This window comes from Thermobia domestica, chromosome 12 (genome assembly GCF_964235325.1).
Source record: "Thermobia domestica chromosome 12, izTheDome1.hap1.1, whole genome shotgun sequence".
Taxonomy (NCBI): domain Eukaryota; kingdom Metazoa; phylum Arthropoda; class Insecta; order Zygentoma; family Lepismatidae; genus Thermobia; species Thermobia domestica.
This window is the reverse complement of record NC_137465.1, coordinates 41,408,116-41,434,190: the sequence shown is the minus strand read 5'-3', so window position 1 is coordinate 41,434,190 and position 26,075 is coordinate 41,408,116. Positions and strand designations below refer to the sequence as shown.

Here is a 26,075-nt window from a genome sequence, read left to right as displayed (position 1 = left end):
CCTTCGTGAGTGAATCGGCAGACTCATCGCATTTGTGGCCAGTTAGTCCCGGTTCGAGTTCAAATGGAAAACAATTTCTCTTGAATGTAAGCCGAGAAGCAGTTTGAATTCCGCTTTCATCTTATGTAACCCTTTCCAGCATAACCCTGTTGTTGCATAATAACACCAAGGCGGAACAGACTTATTTCTCTCCATATGTAATTGAAATACATAGAGCAAATTATTTAACCAAAAAAACCTGGTTTAAACCAAAACTTTTTTTCTTTTCAATAAAAAATACTGTTTTTGCGAACCCTGTTTTCACCGAATGTCAGACGCCTTAAAACCTGATAGTAGAACTCGCTGTTGACAGTCTCTCCTATGGGGACGAATTCGTCATGCACGACGGCGTAATGCCGGAAAAGATTATGAACGTGTATTTGGTTGAGGTATGGATCTGCTTCGCCTCCTTCGATTGTAGAGATAATGGGCTCTTCCACTGTGAAGACTGTTGCTTTGACTCTGGATCTTACCCATACACCCAAATTTCGTCACCGGTAACGATCCTTGACATGCACAGCACGCTGACGGAGTTCTTGGTGCAACAACCTGTGGACGAACTTTACAGCAATATGACATTTGTTCAAATCACACGTGAGGATTGCTTGCATTGTTCCGTATGTCACATGGACCATGGCAGCAATGTTATGGATTGTTCTCCGACGATCTTCATGCTCAGATTTTCGGATGCTTTCGACATTTTCAGGTGTTGAGCTCGTGGAAAGCGTTCTGATCTCTCGATGTCTTCTAGTGATGTTCTTCCGCTCTTGAAGCGTGCTTGCCTCTCAACACTCGAACAACTTATTGCAGCGTCCCCGTACATCTGCCGAATCATGTCAAACGACTCTGATGGATTTGCTCAGTTTCACATAGAGTTTCACGTTCGCTCTGTCTATGATGAAATCGCAGACGTGATAACGCACATGGTCAGAATAGCACCAGCTGCACAGCTCCCGATGGACACAGGACGATGTCTTACTGACATGACACTGACTTACGAAGATTTAATTCAAGATTTTTAGATTGAAATAATTTTGGCCTAACTGGAGAGTGGTAAATTTTAGAAAAGAGTGTTAAAAGTTCGAAGGGATACGTTGAAGGTCTCAGCGGTGATGGGCTCCCCTGTTTATCTTACATCTTTTAGCAAGTAGAATAAGCAGACTTAATCCGGACAATATGTGGCTATATTGTGAGTTAGGAGATTAACACTTACGTGAAATGTTTACTTGTTTTGTCATAAGATGTGTATATATATATATATATATATATATAGGTCCAGTCCGGACTGCGTAAATCCAATTCCCCTTTTCTTGATCGTAATACGGCTTCAGCACTTAATGAAAAGCTGCATGTAGATACATGTAAAATAAAGTACTTTTTTTAAAAAAAAAAAAAGTCATTACTTTTTCTTTATTTTGCTTCCCATATATGTGTTTATTTTTATTATACACGTAAAACAGTAAAATAATAATAATGATAGGAAAAAGAAGGAACAATTCCCATTATTGTGAAAACTCCTATTTACAAAGATTATAAATTGCAATCCAAATTTCAGTTTGTTTTGCAAATTGCACAACAAAGGGTTTTTTTTTTAACTGCCTGTACCGGGCTAATATATACGGTAACCTTAGATATAGTATTGGCAACAAGTAGAGACATGTAATCGAGAGAATTAGTTTTGTTTCTTAATTATTTATTTGTTATATTGTACAGTAAGTCTTTTCTTACTTAGCTATGCAAGAAACGCGTGTGTTGAACGCATTCAAAGTACTGAATTCTGTTTTCGTAGGGAGAGGGAGTGAAGAAGGGATTTTTGATATATATATATATATATATATATATTGAAAAAGGCGTATCAATTTAGAAGATATTTGGGGAAACGATCCATGTTGATTACTGTAAGTTCAATTATATTTGGCATACGCTTTTTCCTTTAGTGTTGTAACTAATTTATCTTTGCAGGATCCAGCTGTACAGCAAGTGACTACAAATATTAACAATGCACAGAAAGGATTGGAAGATTACAACCCTTTCGCAGATCAAAGCGACCAGCATCCCGCAGCTGTGAGTATCTTAAGTGCTCATTGCTTGATGCCTGTATTTATGCCAGATTGTTTCAATATATATCATCAGAAGGCTCGATATGAAAAGTAGTATGGTATAGATTTTTCAGTAGCGAAACGTTCCCATGTTCTGTGTCCTAAAGGTAGTGCAAGGCTATATATAAATATTTTTTATAAAGACTGTCTTTTACTGCAAATGTAGAGTCGATGTCTTCAACCTCCATACATATTTCAAATTGTTCACTTTGATGATTTGAATCATAAAAATGTATCCATATTTCAAAATAGAAATAATCAGTCTTACGCTATATTTTTACTTTATGCTTATACCTTTCTGCCATTTCAGAGTATCTAATGTTTGTGTTGGTTTGTAACATGTCAAAGGCAGTAATGCGCAAAAAAAAAAAAAAAAATCATATGTGCATATTTATAAATCAATCATATTGCATGTTGGGCTTTTTTTATAATTGAAAAAAAATACAGTTATAGAAATATTTAAAAAGTACTTAAACGTGAGAAAACAGGTTAATAGTGTTGTATTCTGCAGTACCAAGTTCATATTTCAAGAAAATAAATATTTTATTGCTCTAACGTTTTTACACTGTTTATATATATATATATATATATATATATATATATATATATATATATTTATAAAAATCGAAAAGTATCGCAAAACCCACCGACTTGAGGAAAAAACTTCGCAGGAATGGGTTCCAACTCGGCAAATATAAATATTGTATCTGCTTTTACTTTTGAACATGCATTACTTCTTATCGGGTGATATTTGCATCGTCGTACATACTAAGTTTTGGCTTTTACTGCATCGGTTTAATGTTGAGGCAAGGCTGTATCTTCAGTATGAGGAGTTCCAAGTTAATTTTCATTTTTTACTTTTTGTTGGGAATGGGCTCTTGGAAAGTCACAGCCATAAAAATTACGATTTTATTACTACAAGGTATGGGTAGAAAACTTAATATCCTAATGATATTAGGTAAGTTTTCTTCCTTTAAGTTGTAGCAATAAAATGATAAATTTTAAAGAAGTTACATTCCTTAGGAGTCGCCACTGTTTATTGGTGGAAAATGTTATTCTTTACTATAGTGTAGCTGAATGTTATGCTTTAGACTCTAGTGCGATCTCGTATCAAATATATATTTCGAGTACACACAGGCAAATGTCGAAAAGGGAACATTGTTTGTTACACATTCTGTAATAGCACGTATTGAGCTTATTACAAACTTCAAATCTTCATATTAAACGAAAGTGAGTATAAAAGTTCCAAGGACGTTTCAAGATATATATATATATATATATACGTAGAGTGTCCTGGGTGGAAGTGCCCATACTTTGGGAAATGCTGGTTCTGTGATTCTAAGCAAAAAAGTTCCTACGAACAATATGAATAATACCAGATACGAATAGAAATAAAAATACCACCGAGATCAACGCATTTCATATTTTGGAAGTAAATAATTTGTTGAAATAGGTAGGATCTACGTAGTAACTAGTAGGTAAACCATCACGTCCCCTGACAAGTACTGAATAGTAGTTTTTAGGATCATACCTGTTAAAATGATTGTGGATTAGGAATGTTTCATTAACGAGTTCACAAGTTTCCCAGCAGGTGGCAGCACACATAACAGTTGCTCATCGAAGTGTCACGCTTACAAAACACATTTGTGACTTGCTGTTGTTATCTGAGTTGTTTCCGAAGCACATTTCACAGGCAATTACCGTAAAATGACACCTACATCCACGAGGGAGTATGCAAAGTACAGGATTTGGTTTCCATTATGTAGGACCCAAAATAAGGCATTGTTTACTGATAAGTTCCGAGTGCAAACGTAACTTCCGAACGTGAAAGTAGACGATCTGTGGAAAGGAGGAAATGATTGGACTAGTGCAATCTAGTCTTACCACAAGTATCAGACGAATATCAACACGTCTGGGGATTCCATTTATTCATGTGTAGGGTACAGTACATGCGAATAACTTGTATCCATCACCAACCATTGGAACACTTACATCTTGCTGATTACGCTTCCCGCCTTTTATATATATACTACATAATGCAGTATAAATGCCACACATTTTATTCACTAATGAAGAGCTCTTTACTCGTACCGTTGTGATGAAGAGCCGTAATAGACACACTTGGGATCGGGGAGGAGATCCTAACGCAGCCCCTGTCACAGGGTACCATAACAGTTTTTCCAGGAACATATGGTGTGACATGAATCTTTACATTCCTATTGACCCCCGTATCCTTCATGAATGCATGGCACCAGGTTTGGCAAAAACCATGAGTTTTTATTGGAAAAACGATTTTTTTTGTTTGTTTGTTTGTTTAAATAATTTGCTCTATGCATTTGTATCACATATGGACAGAAATAAGTTTGTTTCAATTTGGTGTTATTATGCAACAACCGGGTTATGCTGGAAGGGGTCACATAAGCTTAAAGCGGAGTCCAAACCGTTTCTCGACTTACATCCGAAAGAAATTGTCCTTCATCTGAACTCGAAACCGGGACTAACTGGCCACAAATGTGATACGTCTGCCGACTCACTCACGAAGGATTCCTGATACGTTGTACTGATCTTTACATACTTTTAATATAATTGTCAAATTGTCAAGCCATTTGAGAAGGACAAAAAGAAACAGTTGCACAAGTGAAACCATTATAGAGAATTACATATGGACAATTTCAAAATATTGCACAGTACAGAACTAATTAAGTCCAAGTTAATTCACTACGACTTTTGTTAGTCCAAGTTAAAGAAATACAACGACCTAATTTGCGTATCAGTACGAAAAGTGAATAAAGATACGGAATTTTTAAAGTCCACTTTGTCTCTGACCCATTTATACATAAATAGATACCAAAGGTACTTCTGATTTCAGTAAATGCCTCTCGTGGGGTTTGTATAATCCCCCCTTCCCCCCCAAAAAAGTATGGTATTTCGATGTATTTTATCAATAGTAAACATTATTAAGGCGAAACAATATTTAGAATTTTCTTCGGTTGCAATTGCATAACATAACAGACTAAAAGAATCACAAAAGAAACATTCATAAACTTATAAAAGAAAAGTTGCTTTTGTAGTATAATCTCTTTGAGTAATGGATGGGGAATTCAGGTCTGAGTGACACTCGATAATCCACAAATATGTGTTCATCAAGATTTTACGAACATTTTTCGTTTTTTGATTTAAACCGGCCAACCCTGCTTGGCAGTATCTTTGTTACAAAATGATTTGACGGACCAGTTAGACAATGTCTCTTTCCACACAAGGGGAAACCTCATATTGCAGCATACCAGAGCGCCGGCTCATGCCACACAGTTGATCATTGAACATAGTCTTACTTTGCCACCATGGTTCACCACTGATACCTGCGATGACTAAGATGAAATATCATGAAATAAATTCTACCATTGTAAGGAATAAAATTATTTTCGTTTGATAGAAATTTGTTAAGAATTAAAAAAGTTATAAATTATATTCATTTCGAAAAATCACGTTTCAAAACGCCCTGACTTAGAAACTATAGGCCTATCCCAAGCGGTTTAAAGAATTACTCAGGAGCTAGTATGCGTTCTGTCTAAATATCCATGTTCCAGAATTCACCGGTAGCAACGAAACAAACGCACCATTAGTACTTAAAAAGTATCCCTATACCTCAACTTCCTTTTTATAGTTCGTTTCGCCGATAACAGAGGATGGTGAAACATGGATGTTTAGATAGAACGCGTACTAGTTCCTGTGTAATTCCTTAAACCGCTTGGGATAGGTTCTATAGTTTCTAAGCCAGGGCGTTTTGAAACGTGATTTTTCGAATTTTTGGTGGTTCATAATTCTGAAAGGAGACGTTTTACAACCCATATTTATTAGGGTTTTTTTTTTCACATAGGGAACCACCTCCCAAAGATTTTCAGTTTTGTTATCTTCCATACCGGATATATATACATATATACAGGGGATAAACAAAAATATGGAAACAGCTGGTATAAAAGAGGTAACCATTTCAAACACAATTCGCGTCAAAATGGTAGGTGTCACTATGGTGACTGGCACATTCTGTAAGGTATACAACCTGGCCAATCGAACTCACAGGGCAGTGGGGCAGTTACACTTCAGCGACCGATCTGTGCAGGTTATCGTGAATCATATCTGAGCTCACCGAGTTTCCTTTGTAGAAAGGTCAATTGGATTGGTTACATCTTATGAATCTTGGTCTTCTTCATAACGCAATACGGGGAAGGATAGAAGAAAAGCGAAGAATAGGAAGATCCCAACTGATCGAAAATTTGAAAAATAAGAGAAAATACTGGGAGTTAAAAGAGAAATCTGAAGATCAGGAAAGGTGAAAGATATGTTTCTAGACCAGAACTTGAAACAGTTTTAAAAATAAAAAAAGTTAGTCCTAGGAATTGCCGACAAACAAAATACTTACGGTAATAGTAATTCAATAAGGACAAAATCTGTTTTTGCTTGTTATATATGTATAACAGTGCAGAAACACATTTAAATGTTCTCTTACGTAATCAAATAGTGGCACATTGGTTTGGTATTGAAATTCCTGACGGATCACATAATATTCCATGCTGAAACCAAAATCTTACTTTCTACGGCGAACGCTGCTCCTAAAGTCGTTAACTTTCAGTAATCATCCATCTTTTTTAACCTAAAGAGCATGTTCGTTGGACATAAAACTAGAAATTCCATTTCATATGTGGTTGAAATAAGCGTAGAGCGATATTTCTTAGAAATCGCAAGAAACAGGTGTAGTTCACAGTTTTTTATTCATTGTTGAACAATTCTTTCATGGAAAATAAAAAATAAAAAAACATGTATCACCTTATCGGTGTAGAAATGACGTATTTGCACACGTTAGAAATAACATGTTATTTATGTGGGTAAGTTTTTGTGAATTTATTTGTTTATTTTTATTCCGTGCATGATTTCATTGAAATTCGGAAGTGCATCTGGCTGGAGAAGCAAATCTGTCTCAGTCTTACCATGCCGTTGCATTAACTTCCCGACGAAGTCGCGTTTGTTTACCCTTTGATTTTCAATAACCATATTAATAATCCATCTTTCTAATTATGCTTCATCAGGTGATTAAAACATAAGACTTCTGCTGATAAAGCCAAAGTGGGATCGTAAAATATTATGCGCATTATTATTAGTGATTTGTCTAGATAGTGCTATTTTTCTAGATTAGGTTTTTTTAATCAAAAATTATAAAATGATCGTGTTAAATGAATGCTTTGTTCTGGTTATCTCTTTGATCATATGACACTAAAGCTATTTTTATCTTATCTGTAAGGTTATCATTATGTGACGTTACATTATACGTATTATTAAACAATCAACTGATATGCTAGTCAAACTATATTTTTTTGTAGTGATTTTCTGGAAAGAAAACAGCATCCAAATTTAAACTTGCATATTTTTACATAGTTAGTATTACTTTAGACCCAGACTTGGTTGATTTTTTGATATAAAATAAAGTGGATAATGAAAGCAACGCACGTGAAGAAGTTCTCCGTCGGAAATAATGAGACCGAAACAATTAAGAATGAAGAGGATATTGATATATCTCCATTTACAACAGATATTTTATTTGTTTCTCATGTATGTATGTTTATTCATGTATTCCCATTTCTCTTGTAATTACTATTCGAGTTACATTCTGCAATTTGTCACACATGCTTGCGCATATTTGATTTGATCGTGTAATCATCCTGTATTAAGGCGGTCTAATGAAACCATAAATCATGTCGGGTTAAATGGGGGAATTATTTAATGTACAACCTCCACGTGTGAGTTTTATAAGTAAATACATATGCTTGTAAATTTATGACGTGCCATCGAATGACAGTATTTTTTAAAATGCTTTCTTTGATTTTGCTAAAGAATAAAAGAAGGGTAATGCATGTTGTAATGTTGCTGGTGAATGACCAAAGGCAATACAGGTAGTTGACGGTTTATTACTATTATTATTATTATGCGTATGCTATGCTTATATTTACCTATACATGAACCATTGGTCTGTAATTTCCTGATAACAATTTAAAAAATATATATTCGGATGGATTATCTGGTAAACATTGAATGGAAACGAAAACAATTACGGAGCGGGCATATGTAAATGGTCGGTGTTCTTGCTTTATGCTAGGTTTGAATATGCTTTGGTCGAGTATATTACGTAAGGAAATAGGAGAAACGGTCCAGGGATCGATTTCGGTTCTGAGTTGGCTGATTGCCGATCTCTAAAGTAAACTCTTTGGATTGTGTTGCTTAATGGTTATCACAACTGCGTGATCAATCAGAGACTCAGTTCTGCACCCGGCCTACTTTCACATTTTGAAAGCGTCTTGCCATATTTTATTTGTTGACATTTTCAGTGGAAAATAGTTGAATTTAACATCGCACGATTATGTTTCAAGGCTAAGAGAAACAGTGATGATGATAATAAAATGGTTGAATGAAGAATTGGAAGAATCGGAAGAACCCCGAGAAAACCCACGCACACAGTATTTGTTTACTTGACCCTTTCCGTGATTAAATTCAACAGCGGTGAGCGTTCTACTACTGAGCTATTACGGCCCATGAGAAATTTTGTTAATTAAAAATTATGTAAGGGGATTCTAAAGCAAGTAGTGTATACAATTCAAAGTCAATTTCTTTTGTGTATATATATAAATTAGTTTAATGCTCCATGCGAATTGAATAGAAAGAATGTTCTGATTACGAATGTAGCATATCTTTCATCGTTAGAAGATGGTGTTACGTTAAGAATGCTTTTATTTCATTCCTTATTCGAATAAGATTATTTTCCAAATTGAAGATAGTTCTATATCCTGTATAAAAGACTGAGTTTAAAAATATTTTATAGTTTAAAAAGATTAAGTTAACAATTAGTTGTGTATATGTCAAATTCAGAGATTGAAAAGGTGTGTCTGTTTCAGGAATCGAATCGTGGTGTTCGCTTTGTGTTGATAAACCCATCCTTAATGTGTTATTTAGAATATACATACATTCCATTAATTGCAGAGCTACTGAAAAAACGACCTCTGTAAGTGGGTTTTGAGTGGAATACACTACGCAGAAATTCAGTTTAGATAACAAACCGAAAACTCTTTAGATGACTCATGGAAAGGTTGCTAGTAACAGTGCCTATCTAATACAAATAGGTTGTTCTGCCAGACGTATTGAACGTATAGTTTGCGTTTCTAAATTGTTTTAAGTAAAAATATAATGCTAACTGTGCTTTTAATATTTAAGATATGTTGAGCACTCAGTTACACCCCCCTTTTCAAAGCATTACTAAAAGTTTATAGCCTACAAAATTTCATTTAATGCTTTTATCATACTTATGCAAGGAGTTTTTTAATTGTTTAATCCGAATTTGCGGAAGTTTCCTGTCTCACTAGAATCCAATTCATTTATGCATCACTTGTTGCTGTTCGGCACACTCAAGTAAAACGAAAGTTAATTTTTGGAAGAATAGCCTTCACAGTCTGGCAGAGCAACTGAAATCAACTTTTTATTAAACATTGAAAATATGGTTCCAATATTGACGCTGAAAAAAAAAAATCAGATTGGAACTTAAATCAACACGAACAGTACAAAACAACAAATGATAGAAATGAATAAATATGCTTTTTTATTTCATCACAATATTAGTGCTCCCTAAAAACGTAGAAAAAATATAACAAGTTATAGAAGTTCCTTCACAAATCCGTTGGATTCTGAAAGTGTTTATGAGTCTTATGCAAGTATCAAGACACACAAATGATGAAAGTGCATACGATGCGTCGATATCAGTTCTTTCAAGACATCTAAAACTTACAAAACACAACATTGATAAAGAACAATTTATCAAAAAATCTTCATCGTGCATAGGAAGACAGACGAGTCTTTCATCTGAAATTTAATTCCAACATGGACACTGTGGACACTAGTTAGAATAACATTGACACTTTCACCATAATTACCAAAACACGCACTGGAAGGGTCAGCAACTAGTGTTAATAGTACTAGTGTTGATAACATCAGTGTATATGGCTATTAGCCATTTAAGTAATACTGTTTTTCTCTCTGTTATGCCTAAAATCCAACGATTACGATGATAATTTGAACAAATCTGTGCAAGGACACATAAGTACAGAATGCTTCTTGAATTCATAAGGCCACTCTTCAAGCAGGTTACATGGGGCCGCGGTGGCTCAGTGGTAGAGCGTTCACCTCTGGTGCAGCAGTCCCGGGTTCAAACCCTGCTCCCGCCAAGTGAACTTTGTGATGGACAAACACAGTGTGCGTGGGTTTCCTCGGAGTTCTCCCGTTTCCTTCCACTTTCTTCATTCCACCATTTCATTCATTTCTTATCATCACTATCCTTTAGCCTAACCGGCATAACTGTGGGACATAAAACTTTAAGATTTCATTTCATTTCATTCAAGCAGGTTACATTAAAAATAAACCTATATTGTTTAAGCGAACGGACTGTATTGGAATATCATTGTATATGAGGTAGTGTGTGTATACGTTCCAGGAACGGAAATACTTTTGTTCTAGTATAGTAATTATTGTAAAGAGGAAATATATAGGTTCTTGTATGTCAACGGCTCAGTCACTACCGAACCGAGCCGAGCCGAGCCAACAGCTTACCCAACCGAGCCGGCTCGAGCCGATGGCTCACCTGAGCCGAGCTGAACCGAGCCGGTGGCTCATCGCAACCGAGCCGGCTCGAGACGATGGCTCACCCGAGCCGAGCCAATTGGGCGCAACATCGTCCTGATTAACAACAAAGAAAAATATAAGTTCGCTTAGAAATATTTTTTCAGTTATTGATAAACAGATGGAAGTAATAAAACAAGTCTAGATAAATATAAAGGATGCCTTTAAAAGAAACTACATAAATGCTGTTACACGACCTTAACAATAATAGTTGTAGGCGTACTCGAACTTTTTCATATTTGTACTATTATTTCATTAGTTTTTTGAATGATATTTACAACAGAGATCAAACTAGTGCCCACTGATTTAAGAAATTAATTAACAAATCAGTTATTACAAACTCAAATATAAAACATTATGTTTGTCCTCACGTAATCCAAGTTCGAAAATTGTTTTTAACATTTCGTAGCACGTAGTTAGCAACTTAAATCTAGTGTTGTCAACAGCTCGAGCGGCTCGGTTCACGGCTCAGTCACCACCGAGCCGAGAAGTGGGCCGAGCCAATAGCTCACCCATCTGAGCCAGTTCGAGGCCGAACCAAGCTGATGGTTCATCGTAACCGAGCCGAGCCGGTTGACATCACTACTTGTAATGTGTGCTGTTAAAAACTGAAAGAAAGAAACTGCTGATAGTTTGCTGAATTTTCGTTCATATTAATATTCCAAACGTTTGGCACCATGTTATCTGTTTCGTCAAGACAAGTTACCGAAACAGACTAAAGATGAATAAAAATGTAAGCAGAACTAGATTTTTTATAGTATGGATAGTTTGGCTCAGTTTGACGTCCCACAATTATGCCCTTATTTACTTATTTTGTCACTTTGCATTACTGTTCAGATAAATTTATTTCTAATCTTTACAGTAAGAAACTCCAATATCAGAGTATTCTCCAGAGCTTTCAATACCGTTGAAGGAGTGGACACAATATGTGACGTCACGCAGAACAGCTTGTTTCTGTTGCCGTGACGTAAGCAGCGCATTTTTGCATTGTTTGAAACATTGTACATCAATAAATAAAAGAATATTTTTCTGAGATTTTTGGTATGTGCTACATTGAAGACCTGTCTACATGGTGAAATCATTAAATTAAAAGTTTTAATCAGAAAGGAAATGTCCATTGTTTACCACTCTGAATAGTACTATCTAAAGTTTATTCAAGAAACGTTCAGTACCTCATGTAAACAAATACACGTGGTGATTGTTTGATTTTATTGGTTAGAGAACCTTAGAACACCCATGCGGAAGAAGAAAATAGTCCTTGTTTATAAGGCTCATTACCAGAATTCCTTAGGATTAGACAACAGAAACAACACTTTATCTAAGAACTAAATTGAATTAATGCAATAAAAGAGAATACGCATGCATTGAAAGTGGTTTTTACCCAACTTTAGCGCGAATCACAGTTAACAATATGGTCACATGCGGGGAATAAGTAAAATATCGAGAGGGTACAAGCACGTGCTTCTCGAAAGAAGCGCTGACCGATAGCCAATCATCCGATGACTGGCGGAGTAATACAATTCTGCAATGTTTACATCAGGATCAGAAGGTTCGTTGAATGAACTTTAGCTGAGGTTCAAAAACTTCTCTATGTTTAATACGAAAGATGGACGTTTCACCTAATTGTATAAACCCTACGACTAAATGTATGGAAAATATTGGAAATGGATGCCAAAGAACATCCCGAAATAAAATTGTGCTATTAAATAAAGAAAATTTAAAAAAAAAAAAAAAAAAAATGTAAGTCTCGGAGATAATACAGTACATTTCATTGCACGCATTCGGCTGCTTTTTCCTGCTGCGCGATAGCACTTCGGCTTATTGGACAGCAATATTTCGTTAATTTTTGCCAAGCAGAATTGGAACGGTACACATCCATAATATTCACCAGATTTGTCTTTCTTACGGTAACATTTAATACCATTGATAGCATCTGAAAGTTTTGTCTAATAGCTTGAACAAAATTCCTGTGGAAAACTTTTTCCACAGTATCATGATCAAGTTGGAACCGTGGTAAACTAATAGATCTTATTTTGGATAAATAAGAACAGTATCTACCCTTTTGTGTTTTTATTGCCTTCCTCCTTTCTTTGTATTCTTTTCCTTTTAATAGGTTGTGTGCTTGTACGATTTGATGGTATAACCGGTATATTTTTAGTATTACATTTTTTATTAGTTGCTGTTCTTACATTTGTAGGTTCGTGGAGCAGCAAACCCTCCACAGTATCAACCTATTCCTGCTCAACCACAGAATCAACCGGCCATTATGCAACCAACACCGGAAACTCCTCCGCCTCCATACACAAAAACTGGTCAGCAGCAAGTGACAACTGCAGATTTTCAGGTGGGTGTATATGTTTCTTCGTTTAAATAATAATAATAATAATAATAATAGTCTAAATATGTTTTATTCGTTATGCTGATAGAAAGATTTTTAACTAAACTATGAGAAAATGGCATTTAGTGATTTATATCTTTCCTTAAATGATCGTTAAAAGTATGTTAGAAGAATAAAATCTCGTATATGTTTATCTGTTCTATAACCTGATTGTTGAAAGGTGCTTGGGGATGTACGTAAACAGTGAATTTCGATATATATATATATATATAATCACTGTTACTTCACAGCTTACGATAAGTTCTAGAAGGCCTTGAAATAGCTCACATTTCATTGGTTTATGCATTTTGATAATGCTAAGTTTAAATTTTAAAAATAATAATAATAATAAACTGTTGTTTCCAATCTTCGTATCTCTCTTGCTCTCCCTGTACCTTTCAGTTGGTAGACAATTATCTTTAATCGGTTCCTTATTGCAGTTGCTTCCGTTTTCTTCTGTAAATGCCAGAAATTAATTGTCTGTGTTTGTAGTGTATATATAAATAAGGATATAAATAATTATTGGAATAACACAGCAGTATTTAACCGTTGGTCTGGTGAGGATTTGAATTCCGGTCTCCCATTGCCAGGAGGGTGTTTATTAAGTTGGCTTATCCAGTGATGCGTTCAGTTTTCTGTGCTTTGCCAGACAAGTGGAAGATCAGACTTCGAATCTCTGGTAGTCCAGTTGACTTTAGTGTCTTATTCCATTCATTATTCTATCATTTTCCTCAGTTTGTTCCGATCCCCTACCAGATACCAAATACTTTGTTAAAATCATCTTCCTTGGTATAAGCTCCTAATAATTCTCCCGTTCGTCCATCTGCCGTATTTTTTGAACTCAAGTATTTGAAATTTGTAATCAAGGTTCGCTTATAGTTTTATTTGTTGGTGGTGTGAGAGTCTTGAAATGATTAGGAGTTCACTTTCTTTTGACATACACGGAGGTATTCCGTACGTTCGTCCCAAGCATGTTTGCTTTTGTACTTCTTCAGTTTCTTCCTCAATTACGTCGTCTACAATTTACGATTACTTCTGTGCCTGTCATATATGCCTTCTTCTTGTATCTTTCATTTTAAGCATTCCTTTTTATTTCCATGGTGTGCCAGCACTCTGCACCGGTAGTGTTCCAAGTTGTTTGGACCACTATATTGTTTGGGGGTCGCGGTGGCTCAGTGGTAGAGCGTTCACCTCTGGTGCCCGGGTTCGATCCCAGCCCCCGCCAAGTGAACTTTGTGGTGGACAAACACCGTGTGCGTGGGTTTCCTCGGGGTTCTCCCGTTTCCTCCCACTTTCTTCATTCCACCATTTCATTCATCACTCATCATCACAGTCTCCTTTAGCCTAACCGGCATAACCGTGGGACGTAAAACTCAAAGATTTCATTTCATTTCACTATATTGTTTATTTTGTAATTTTTTCGTCTTATTCGTTATTTGCGTAGGGTGACCTCCGCTATAAGCAACTTCATTGTTGAAACTTTCTTTTCTGTACAAAGAACTGATTCGTGAAGTTTTTCTTCGTCTTTTAATTGTTGGATGCTTGTATTCTTTTATCATTATGTAGGTAGGTTTTCGAGTTTTTTCATATGGCTTCGTAGTGATAAACACCACATGTTTATTTCATTTTAATACATAATCGTACTTCCCTTTCCACCCGCAGTATAATTTAAGGAGCAATGAAACTTAGTTCAATATAGTCTTCTTCATATTAGTTGTTACTAGTAAAGTTAAACCGATTTCCTGGAATATTTAGTTAGCTTGAATTTATGGGTGAAAAGTTCATTTAGAATTAAGTTTTAATTATAGTTTGATTAATACAAATATTTTTGGTGAAGAATTTCTGGAGGAATAATTGGTGTCATATAATTTTATTATGATCTTTATTTCAAATTTGTCTTACTCTGTACGAGAAGGGATCAAATATAAACGGGATTTTTGTTCCTGAACATAAACAGTTGGTAGGCCGCTCGCTTTTACTATGTTTAGGCGGAACCGCTGGGAGTGGAGAGAGCGTGCTGTTAGAATTTTCCCGCCTTCCGTCAGTACCGCTCATGATGTCGGAGCAACAGGTGCACCCTCCACTGCGCAACGCATAATTACAAAATTTCTTGCTCATGAAGGAGTTACAGCGGCAGAAATTTGCCACAGATTGACGGCACAGTTCGGGAATCAAACATTGTCAAGGACGCGTGTGTATGCGTGGTATAAAAAGTTCAAGGAAGGACGAGAACGTGTGGAAAATCAGTAACACGATCGCCTTCCTCGGACCAGCATTACGGACGAAAACGTTCGTGCGGTCAAAGGCATTATTGACGACGATCGACGAGTAACTTTTTACATGAGCGGAGCACTTTAAATGCTGAATACTACTGCGAGCTGTTGAACAAAGCGGGAGTTGAATATCGCCGCAAAAGACGAGACCAATCGATTCGACAGATACTCCTCTTGCACAACAATGCGCGACCCCATACTGCAGCTTGAACTGTCTCGAAGCCACAGGAAATGCATTGGACTACACTTGAACATCCTCCTTACAGCCCGGACTTATCTCCCTGTGATTTCCATTTGTTCGGACCACTGAAAGAAGCTCTAGAAAGGCAACGATTTGAAGATGACGGGAGTGTGGAAGAGTTCGTGCGCATCAGGCTCGTGACACGACCTTGTTCTGTTTACGATGAGAGCATCAAAAAGCTGCCCATGCGCTGGGACAAATGCATGGGAGGAAACTATGTGCAAAAATAAATTGTAAGTGCCTTGTGGTATTCAATAAATGAATTTAAATAAAAAATAAAATTCCGTTTACATTTGATCTACCCTCGTATATACAAACACCGTGTGCGTGGGTTTTCTCGGGGTTCTCCCGTTTCCTCCCACTTTCTTCATTCCACCATTTCATTCATTACTCATTATCACCGTCTCCTTTAGCCTAACCGGCATAACCGTGGGACGTAAAACTCAAACTTTCATTTCATTTTACCTTCGTATATAAATAAGAAATAAAGAGTACAAAGTAACTTTATTTCGTGTTTTCCGATTGTTCATTGCATTACTTTTTTAACAGTGTGATGTTAAAAATAAAGCTATATTAATGTAATGTTTTCTTTTTCATGCATATTGTTAGGAATTAAAGGTAGGTATATGTGTGTAGTCTTGTCTAGTTGTTCTGCTTTTCATTTGCTGTCTTCCGTTTCTCTATTTTATTATGTAAGACTAGCGTAACACATAAGAATTAATATATTTCTGTGTGAGCAGGGAAATTCTCGGCATTAAATTGAACTTAATTCATAAAAGTTTCATGCTCACGTGAATTTAAGGTTCAAATGTATTTCTTCCTCATTTAAATACGTAGTTTGTTTGAACCTATCAGAAGGTCATATTCTTTAGTTATATTGTTAGTTACTTTGAGTATTAGTTTTTATTGGTGTTACATAGTGTGAAAAAGTGCATGACTGAACCAGGACTCAAACTTGGAATCTTCGGCATACCATGCCGATGCGTTAACCACTACCCTTCCCAGTCCGTTCCCTAAACAGCCATACACTCTCTCATCCTTAAAGTTACCGTTCTTTTTCTCAAAAATTTCTTCGGCTTGTGCCACAACTACGTGTTGTGCTTTGACAATCCAGTATCCATATTCAGAATAACTCTGACGGTTGATTACACATTGGCACGGTTAGTGATGGGCAGTGTGAATATTCCCAGTGGGAAGGAAAATAAAGAAAACATGGGATTATTCCGGTTTTTTTTTTTTTTTTTTTTTTTTTTTTTCCTCTGGTATATAAATTCCCGGGAAGGAATTTGTTTCCATTTCTTTACTTTATTTTCCATATTATAAGAACCATATGAGTAATTACTTTTTCATTTATTATCATTTGCTTCTAGGTTTTAAATAATTTGGAAGTTAAAAAAATTTAAATTTGTTGACTGTACTTTATATAACTAATTAATAATAAGGTTTTTTTAAGTCCCATTTCCATTTGCACTAGAAAGTAGCAAAGTACTAATTTCCAAATGATGAAGAGGAACCAGTTTCTAAAGTAATGTAGAAATTCTGTAGAGATACAGGTGAAGTACTATCAATATACTCCAAACCACAGTTAGTAATAGATGTCGGTCTGCCTGCTGTCTCTGACTCGAATTTCTGAATAGGTACTCGGACTTCTCTTACATGTGAATTAACGCATGAAATTTCGAGAAGTGGGTAGGAAGAAAGGTCGTGTGTGGCAGTGTTACGTGCAAAATTCTAAAGATAAGTCAGTATCTTGCAAATATTGTGGACATAAATATGGATGCGCAAATGCTGACAAAATGATAACGCATGTATTTTCTGGCAATCGCCTAACCTAATTTGTTTATAATATTTAAAAATTTAATATGTTTATATATCAGCAGTAGAATCAGGTGTTGAAAACCAGTTGCATATAAATTTAAACTGTTTAGCGGTAAGTGACGCATAAAACATATTGTAAGTAAATGTACATTTATGCGTACTCTCTAAATATATTCGGCGTCGGGACGTGGCGCCCCCATCGCCCAGTTCTTCGGAACTGCAATCAGCCACTGGTCCTCCAGGTTGGGGGTTGTGCCGGGCCGATCACCCGGCATTTAAAACCTGCGATCGAGCGTCGTTAAAAATATAAGCCTCGGATATGGACTGCTCTTTGTAGAAGACAACCTTGCTATGGACTGGTTTTGATTTTGGATTTTCTTGGATGACGCTGGACCCGGGGCCGTGGGACGGAGGAGTGCAGCGAATGCGCACCCAGCAGGACCGGAAGGAGTGATGCCCTGAAAGGGAATGCTGGGAGTCTGCGGTGCGGGAATCTCCTATGAACCATTTGTTCCTCCCCTTACACGGTGGGACGTGGGTCCTCTCAAAAGTACCCATCAGTCGGTGGTGCAAGTGGCTCTGCCTCCTTGTCATTTTGACTTGGTGTCACAGCTTAGCTTGCTGACAAGGGTCATGCAGGTAGGACCTGCCAGCCTCGTTGGCCGCTTCGAACCATGACGGGGAAACTGAGAGGATTTTGGGCTTTCTTTAGTTATGGCTACGCATCAACCACCCACCCAGGATAGAGAGAGAGAGGAAAAGCTTGGTCTTGCACCAAGATATTTAATTATTAAAGACAGATCAACTGACACAGTTGGAGCCTTAAGTAAATTGTCACCGTTTATAGTTCATCGTCAATTTCATCACATTGCCACAGGAACGTTTCCTCCTGGACATATTCGTAAATTACGGAATGGGACGCTCCTTGTTCAAACGACAACAGAAAAGCAGTCACAATTACTTCTAGCTAGTACGCAGTTAGGACCTGTTCCTATTCTGGTTGAGCCTCATCGGCAGTTAAACACTAGCAAAGGAGTCATCACTTGCTTCGATTTGAGAGAGTTACCAGAGGCGGAAATATGTGCCGAACTTATGGATAGCCATGTGACAGACGTCCATCGTATTACTACGAAGAGAAATGGTACAGTACAGCCCACGGATTCCTACATCATAACTTTCGCTCTACCAGACCTTCCAACGCATTTGAACGTTGCTTATCACCGTTTGAAGGTCCGCCCGTACATACCACTACCCTTACGGTGCTTTAACTGCCAACATTTTGGTCACTCAGCCCCTTCTTGTCATGCCTCTGCCATCTGTGGCAATTGTAGTTCTGCAGCTCATGGTCCGGCCCCATGTGCGGCCCCATCGAAGTGCGCTAATTGTAAAGTTGACCACCCAGCTTGGTCACGTGACTGTCCTAATTTTATGGCTGAGAAGAAGATCCGTGAATTGATGGTAATCGAGAAGATCTCCGCAGCTGAGGCTAAACGAAGGCTACAGCCAAAAGTCACCTTCGGCACCAGTTTCTCTTCCCTTCTAAAGACCAGCAGATCACAAGGTACTCAGACAGTCAATTCTGCTACCCAAACTGACGTTGAGGTTCCCAGTGCGCCAGTCTCTTCCAAGGCGTCCCGTACCACTGCTTCTTCTGTGAACCCAGGACTATCCCGCACGAAGCACCGATCATCATCCGCTTCGCAGCCTAAGCTTCCATTGAAAGATCATTCGCCTCCACGAATTGTTCAGCCAATTCCTGCTTCTCAGCCTCCTGCCGCTCCGGCAGCTGGCTCTATCTCGTCTGCTTCTAATCACTCCATAACCCAGTTTTTGAAGCAGTCAAACAGCCAGCCTCCTACCAAACCCCTCACTAAGAAGGAACGGAAAAAACTGCTCCAGGCTCAAGCTTCCAAGGCTGCCTCTCCCTCTTCCACTGCTTCTTCTACCAAGGCATCGAAGAAATCTTCACGCACCCAGTCTTCTAGCCCACCTGGGGCGAAGAAACAGAAGCATACGTCACGTAGTCCACCTAGTGATGACGAGTCTCTTATGGATGATATGGTGGAGGAGGAGCTCGATAATTTTACCCTTGTGGAAGGCCGTGAAAAAGGCAAGCGCAGTACCTCGCTTCTTGTTCTCGATGCTTGTTGAACATGTCTCTTCTTCAATGGAATTTAAATGGCTATTCCACTCACTACGAGGAATTTAAGCAGTTATTGACATTGTTTCATCCTACCATATTCTGTCTTCAGGAAACGCATTTTACCTCTACTAGCAACTCAGTTCTCTCTGGTTACACTGTATATCGTCATGATCAGCTTACTGCAGGTCGTGCAGCAGGTGGTGTAGCAATCGGGGTCTCTGATGCTTACAATTCTGCTCTCATCCATGTGAATAGTGCTTTCCAGCTTATAGCTGTTCGTGTCTTCTTAAGACAACCTGTTACTTTTTGTTGTATCTACCTTACGCGTCATGACGTCTTTACTGCTGTCAATTTTGAACAGATTGCCCGACAGCTTCCATCCCCATTTCTGTTTGTGGGTGACTTTAACTCCTACCATGCACTGTGGGGCTCTCCTCGTACTGAGCCGCGAGGTCAAGAGATTTCCACTTTCCTTGACAACACTAACTCATTGCTCCTCAATGATGGCAGTCCCACACATTTTACTACTGCTACTGGTACCTACTCTCATTTGGACCTCTCCATTTGCAGTCCTCAACTTCGTGCCCATCTTACTTTGCGCGTGCATGATGATCTCTGTGGCAGTGACCACTTTCCTATTCTTGTGCATGGTCTTCCGCTCATCCATTCTGCTCCGTTCACTGCCTACAATCTACGTCGAGCAGACTGGGATCATTTTTCCGCCACTTTTCATTTCACTTTAGAACCTCGTTTTACTGTTGATGGTCATTGTGAGGCCTTTCAGCAGAGTATCCTGGCAGCTGCACACGACTCTATTCCTATCTATGCTGGTTCCCGGTGTAAACGCACCGTTCCTTGTGGTCTGAGGTGATTCGTGACGCTATTCTGGCCCGACGTGGAGCACTACGTACTTTTCATCGTGCTTCTACAGCTGATAATTTGGCTCAATTTCGTCTTCTTCGTGCTCGAGCCCGCTATCTGATTAAGCAAGCTAAGCATCATAGCTGGCGCACTTATGTTTCTTCTCTTACTGCTGGCAGCTCCATGACAGCGGTCTGGTTGCAAATTCGTCGTCTACAGGGACATGTTTCCTCCGTTGCGGTTCCATCCCTTATTATCGATGGTGTAATGGTCACTGATCAGGACAGAATTGCTGCTGTATTAGGTCGTCATTTTGCGGATGTATCCAGTTCTACTCACTACTCAGCTGGATTCCTCACTTATAAACAACGCACCGAACGTACGCCACTTCAGTTCCGCTCTGCAACCGCTGAAGCTTATAATCTGCCTTTTACTACTGCTGAACTTGCTGCTGTTTTGGATTCTACGAAGGACACGGCACCTGGTCCTGATGGCATCTGTTATGCTATGCTCCGGCACCTGCCTGACGATGGCAAGCAACATCTTGACCTGTACAATCGCATCTGGCTTGAAGACTCCTTCCCCGATGCCTGGCGTGAAGCATACATTATTCCTATTTTGAAGCCTGCTAAACCTGCCACGTCCAGTGGAAGCTACCGCCCGATCGCCTTGACTAGCTGTCTGTGTAAACTTTTGGAGAAGATGATCAATACCCGCTTAGTCTGGTTTCTTGAACACCATGGCCTCATTTCCAATCTTCAGTGTGGCTTTCGGCGCTTCCGTTCCACTACTGATCATTTGGCGCATCTTGAAAGTGCTATTCAGGATGCATTTCGTCATCAAGAACATCTGATAGCCATCTTCTTTGACCTTGAAAAGTCCTATGACACCGCTTGGCGATATGGCATTTTGAGGCAACTCCATCTCTGGGGCTTACGTGGCCACTTGGCTCTCTTTATCCAGAATTTTCTCCAACAACGTTCTTTTAGAGTCAAGCTTGGAGCTACTCTCTCTGCTCCGTTTCCACAAGAGAATGGCGTTCCACAGGGTAGTGTGTTGAGTGTCACATTGTTTGCTGTTGCTGTGAACAGTGTGATGTCGCAGCTCTCCCCTTCTGTTCATGGGCTGCTTTATGTGGATGACTTTACTATCTACTGTCGCTCACGTGATCTCCGTACAGTTACTCGCCAGTTGCAGTTAGCGCTCAACCGCCTTCACCGATGGTCTACCACTACTGGTTTCAGCTTTTCTCTCACCAAAACACACTGCGTACATTTTTGTCGCCTTCGTCACTGTGCCTATGATCCTGAGCTGTTCCTTGGCTGTTCTCGATTGTCCTATGTGGATCATGTTCGTTTTCTGGGCTTGGAGTTCGACCGACGACTTACCTGGGCTGTTCACGTTCGAGACCTGAAGTACCGCTGTCTCCGCTCCATGAACTTACTACGTTTGTTGTCCCATCTTTCGTGGGGTGCTGACCGTGTGGTGATGTTGCGTCTATATCGTAGCCTCATCCGCTCCCAATTGGAATATGGCTGTGTTGCATATGGTTCTGCTCGACCTTCCATCCTACGTCATCTGGATTCTGTTCATCATCTTGGCCTTCGTTTGGCGCTTGGAGCTTTCCGAACTAGCCCTATTCCTAGTCTCTATGTCGAGGCTCATGAACCATCTCTTTCCCACCGTCGGGACTGCCTGCTCCTGCGCTATTACATTCATATCCGTGCCGTACCTGACCATCCTTCGGGCTTTGCCCTTGAGGCTGGTGCTCGCTATGACAGATATCAAGCACGACCTACTGCTACCCGGCCTTTTGGCATTCGTGCTATAGACCTTGGGGCTTCTCTTGGACTCGATGTCCCTGCCATCTATCCATTGGGCCTCCTGCCCATTCCTCCATGGACAGTTCTTCCACCAGTTGTCAGCTTTCATCTAACGCAATTTAAGAAGTCTGTTACCAGCAATCAACAATTTTGTCAGGAGTTCTTCTCTTTTCTGGATGCGTACCGTACCTACGCTGTCTTCTATACGGATGGTTCGAAGCATGAAGATTCTGTTGGCTGTGCCTTCGTCACGGATGATCATAGCGCTGGCTTGAAGCTCCATCCTACTTCCACTGTGTTCACTGCTGAATTGGTTGCTATTCTGGAGACTCTGCATTATATTCGTCGACGCCATCTCCGACATGTTCTCCTGTGCTCTGACTCCAGCAGCGCTTTACATAGTCTCACGGATGTGTCAACTGTGCACCCTATAGTTCAGCAAATTCTACTCTCTTGCCATTCCTTACGACTTGCAGGTTGCGATGTCCAATTTTGTTGGGTGCCTGGCCATGCTGGTATTCCAGGGAACGAGCTGCTGACCGTGTTGCCAAAGAAGCTGCCCTTACAGGACCTGAGTATCCATCAACGCTCCCCAGCTCTGATATTCGCCTTGTAATCAACCGTCTTCTCCTTCAGCGCTGGCAGACAAACTGGGATGAGCACCTTCAGAATAAATTGCATGCTGTCAAGCCGCGACTTGGTGTTTGGGCCACGAGTTCTCGTCCTTCAAGACTGGAAGAACGACGATTGGCACGATTACGTATCGGGCACAGCCATCTGACCCATGGCTACCTGTTACGTCGTCAGAACCCGCCTTCCTGCACCCAGTGTGGTGCATTCCTGACCATCCGCCACCTTCTTGTGGAATGTGTTCCTCTTGCTCCTGAGCGAGCCCGCCTTGGCTTACCAGCTGATCTGTCTACCTTGCTTGGAGACGATGTCCAGATGATCCAGCGAGTTTTCACCTACTTGCAGCTTTTGCACGTCTTGCGTGATTTGTGAGTGCATTTCTCACATTTCTTTTAATTAATTTATTTCTGCTTTTATCTTCTTTACTGCACTGTCATATTCATTACTAATTATGGGCTGCCCCACGTGTGTGCACCTATTGCCGAGCTGCCCCGGCAGAGAAGATTAACATGATGTTGTGTACTAACCCGTCCTTGTGTTTGTGTATCGAGTTTGCACATTTCTTGAATGCTATGACATTTTAATTCATAAATGACCGAACACCTTTTACGTACTCCAGACTTTGCTTTTACTTTATTATATCTATGATACTATGCTTTTTTTCTTGGGTACTTCATTTTTCTTGTCAGAGAAGGGTGCAAAAGACCTCGATGTCGACGCGCCCATATAAACCCTTTCAATCAATCAATCGTCTCTAAATATAATAAAATATTAATATATCATAATACCGTTCAGAGTATACATTTTAAAGAATCCTCTGGAGACAACACTAATAAATACACTGTGATAAAAAACTAATTTTGAAATCATAATATAGAATGCAAATTTCTTTGTGTTTGTACATGAATTCCCGGTATATTCCAATTTTTGGAAATCTTCCCGGAAAATATTTTCCTGGGAATTCGCCCATCACTAGGCACGGTATAGCGAATATCCCGGGTTTGAGTCTTGGCCCAGTCATGCACTTTTCACTCTCTGGGTAACATTGAATTTGCACCTATAGAGGAATTGTTTTGTTAAAAATTGGTTGTTTCCTCCATTCGTTAATAGTTTTTACTACTTCAATATATTTTTAAATTTTCTTTCATAGCGTCGACAAGAAGAGCTTGAAAGGAAAGCTCAGGAGCTTCAAAGAAGAGAAGAAGAGCTTAAAAATGCCCCATACAACGGTAAGGTACCCAAGTTACAAATGTTTTTATTACAGCTTTACTAATTATTTATATGTTATTTTGGAACTAAAACATACATATTAGGTAGCTCGCGAGAACAGAACTATCAAAAAATCATCTTCCACACTCCGCCGTTTTCAAATTATAAATAGTCAGTGCTACCAATTGTAATAACTGAAATTAGTACTTTTGAATAGTAAATAAAATACTCGATTTCTTCGAAGTTTTGACACCAGTTATAAGCGACTAAAATAACATTTCTTTCCGTATATAATATTACCCTATTGTTTGTCAAGATCTGTTTTGTCCAGTCTTAACTGTGGATCCTTCGTTCTAATTAAACGATATTCGTTATAGGATGGTTACAAGTTCATTTTACATAAATGGCATTATAAAACATTAAAAACTTAAAATAAAGGTCTCAAATATCATAACTTGAATAGGGAAAACAATGGGAAAAAAAAAACATCTCACTTCCCTTATAGCCTAGACTAACTTGTTGATTATAAAAAAATGCACAAGAATATGGTTTCAGAGTAGACATCAAATCAAGAATTTTGAAAATTTCTTTTGAGATATTATAAATGTTGTTTTGTGAATGATAAAGCTAATTCAGTCATTATGAAATGGTTTGTGATTGTAAACAATCTTATGTAAGAATGACAAAAAGAAATATTGAAACAAGGATAAAGAAACATATTTGTTTCAGGATTATCTAAGCACTTAGATGCGAAAGAAATAAAACTTTACACAATGTCTTCATATTTTGAAAGACTAGTTTACGAATTTTATTTTATTTGAACGAAAGATCCAAAGTTAAATCTGGATAAAGACGACGTTGACAAACAATAAGATTACGTTATGGAAATAAACATTAATTTTAACGGCTTAAAATTGGAAATCAAAATTTCGAAGAAATCTAGTTCATTTTTGTATTATTCAATAGTCCAAATTTCAGTTACTACATTTGACAACACTGATAGTTTGCATATGGCGAACTGCCGAATATGACTTAATAGTTCCATTTTCACAAGTTTCCTAATACTGTACATGTTTGTTTCTTCCTTCTTCAAAACTTGCTGCACTTAACAGTGGATGATGTTAGTTTCCCGTAATATAGAATAGATCTAGATCTACAGGCATATACGATATTATTTATAACTAGTGAACAGTGAATGTTACTAGTTTTCTGTGATATAGAAGAGAACTACGTATAATGTAATTTATAACCAACCAGCTGTTTATTCTGAATTCTACTATCTGTTGAAGTTTCTACCAAGTAAAACAGAAATGAAATGTCGTAACGAAAGGATAGAATTCAACGCTTCTAAAGATAAAATCATACCCAAAGTTTATTTTTTCTTAGCTCAGATCATTCTTTAATCATATAATACACGTAACTTCCTTTTAAATGACATTGTTTTTAAGTAAAACTGTAGTTCCTATTGAATGTAATTTGATATGGTAAGAAACTTTATTAAGTTCGTATTTGAAATGACTTAAAATTAACATATTAAATGTCCTATGTATTGAATTAGAATCCTGTGGTAGATCATGCGTATCATATGTACATACACTTCGTTGTGTAGTTCCGAGAGCTACTAATATATATATTATACACATGTACAATTGATTTCAAACGCATTAATTCTCACGTTTGGTCTATAGTTATACCCAAATAACTAAACCTTGTATGATAAGTTGTTTCCGTGTGTCAAAGAAGGGGATCAACGAAACAAAGCGGGCACTCTTGTGTTCCTGAGCCATCCGATATAGTCATCGTAGATATCGGAGGCCGGGGCGTACCCAATGTGGTGCAAACAGTGCATT

At 38.4% G+C, this 26,075-nt stretch overlaps 1 protein-coding gene across 1 annotated transcript in view; it reads left to right on the top strand.

Moving 5' to 3' along the window:
• Scamp (secretory carrier membrane protein) overlaps positions 1–26,075 on the top strand; it is a 64,029-nt gene that overhangs the window by 3,311 nt on the left and 34,643 nt on the right. The window contains exons 2-4 of the mRNA XM_081733651.1: positions 2,002–2,103; positions 13,048–13,194; positions 24,167–24,245. Coding sequence (XP_081589777.1) covers positions 2,002–2,103; positions 13,048–13,194; positions 24,167–24,245 — 328 coding nt within the window. The remainder of the gene's footprint in view (positions 1–2,001; positions 2,104–13,047; positions 13,195–24,166; positions 24,246–26,075) is intronic.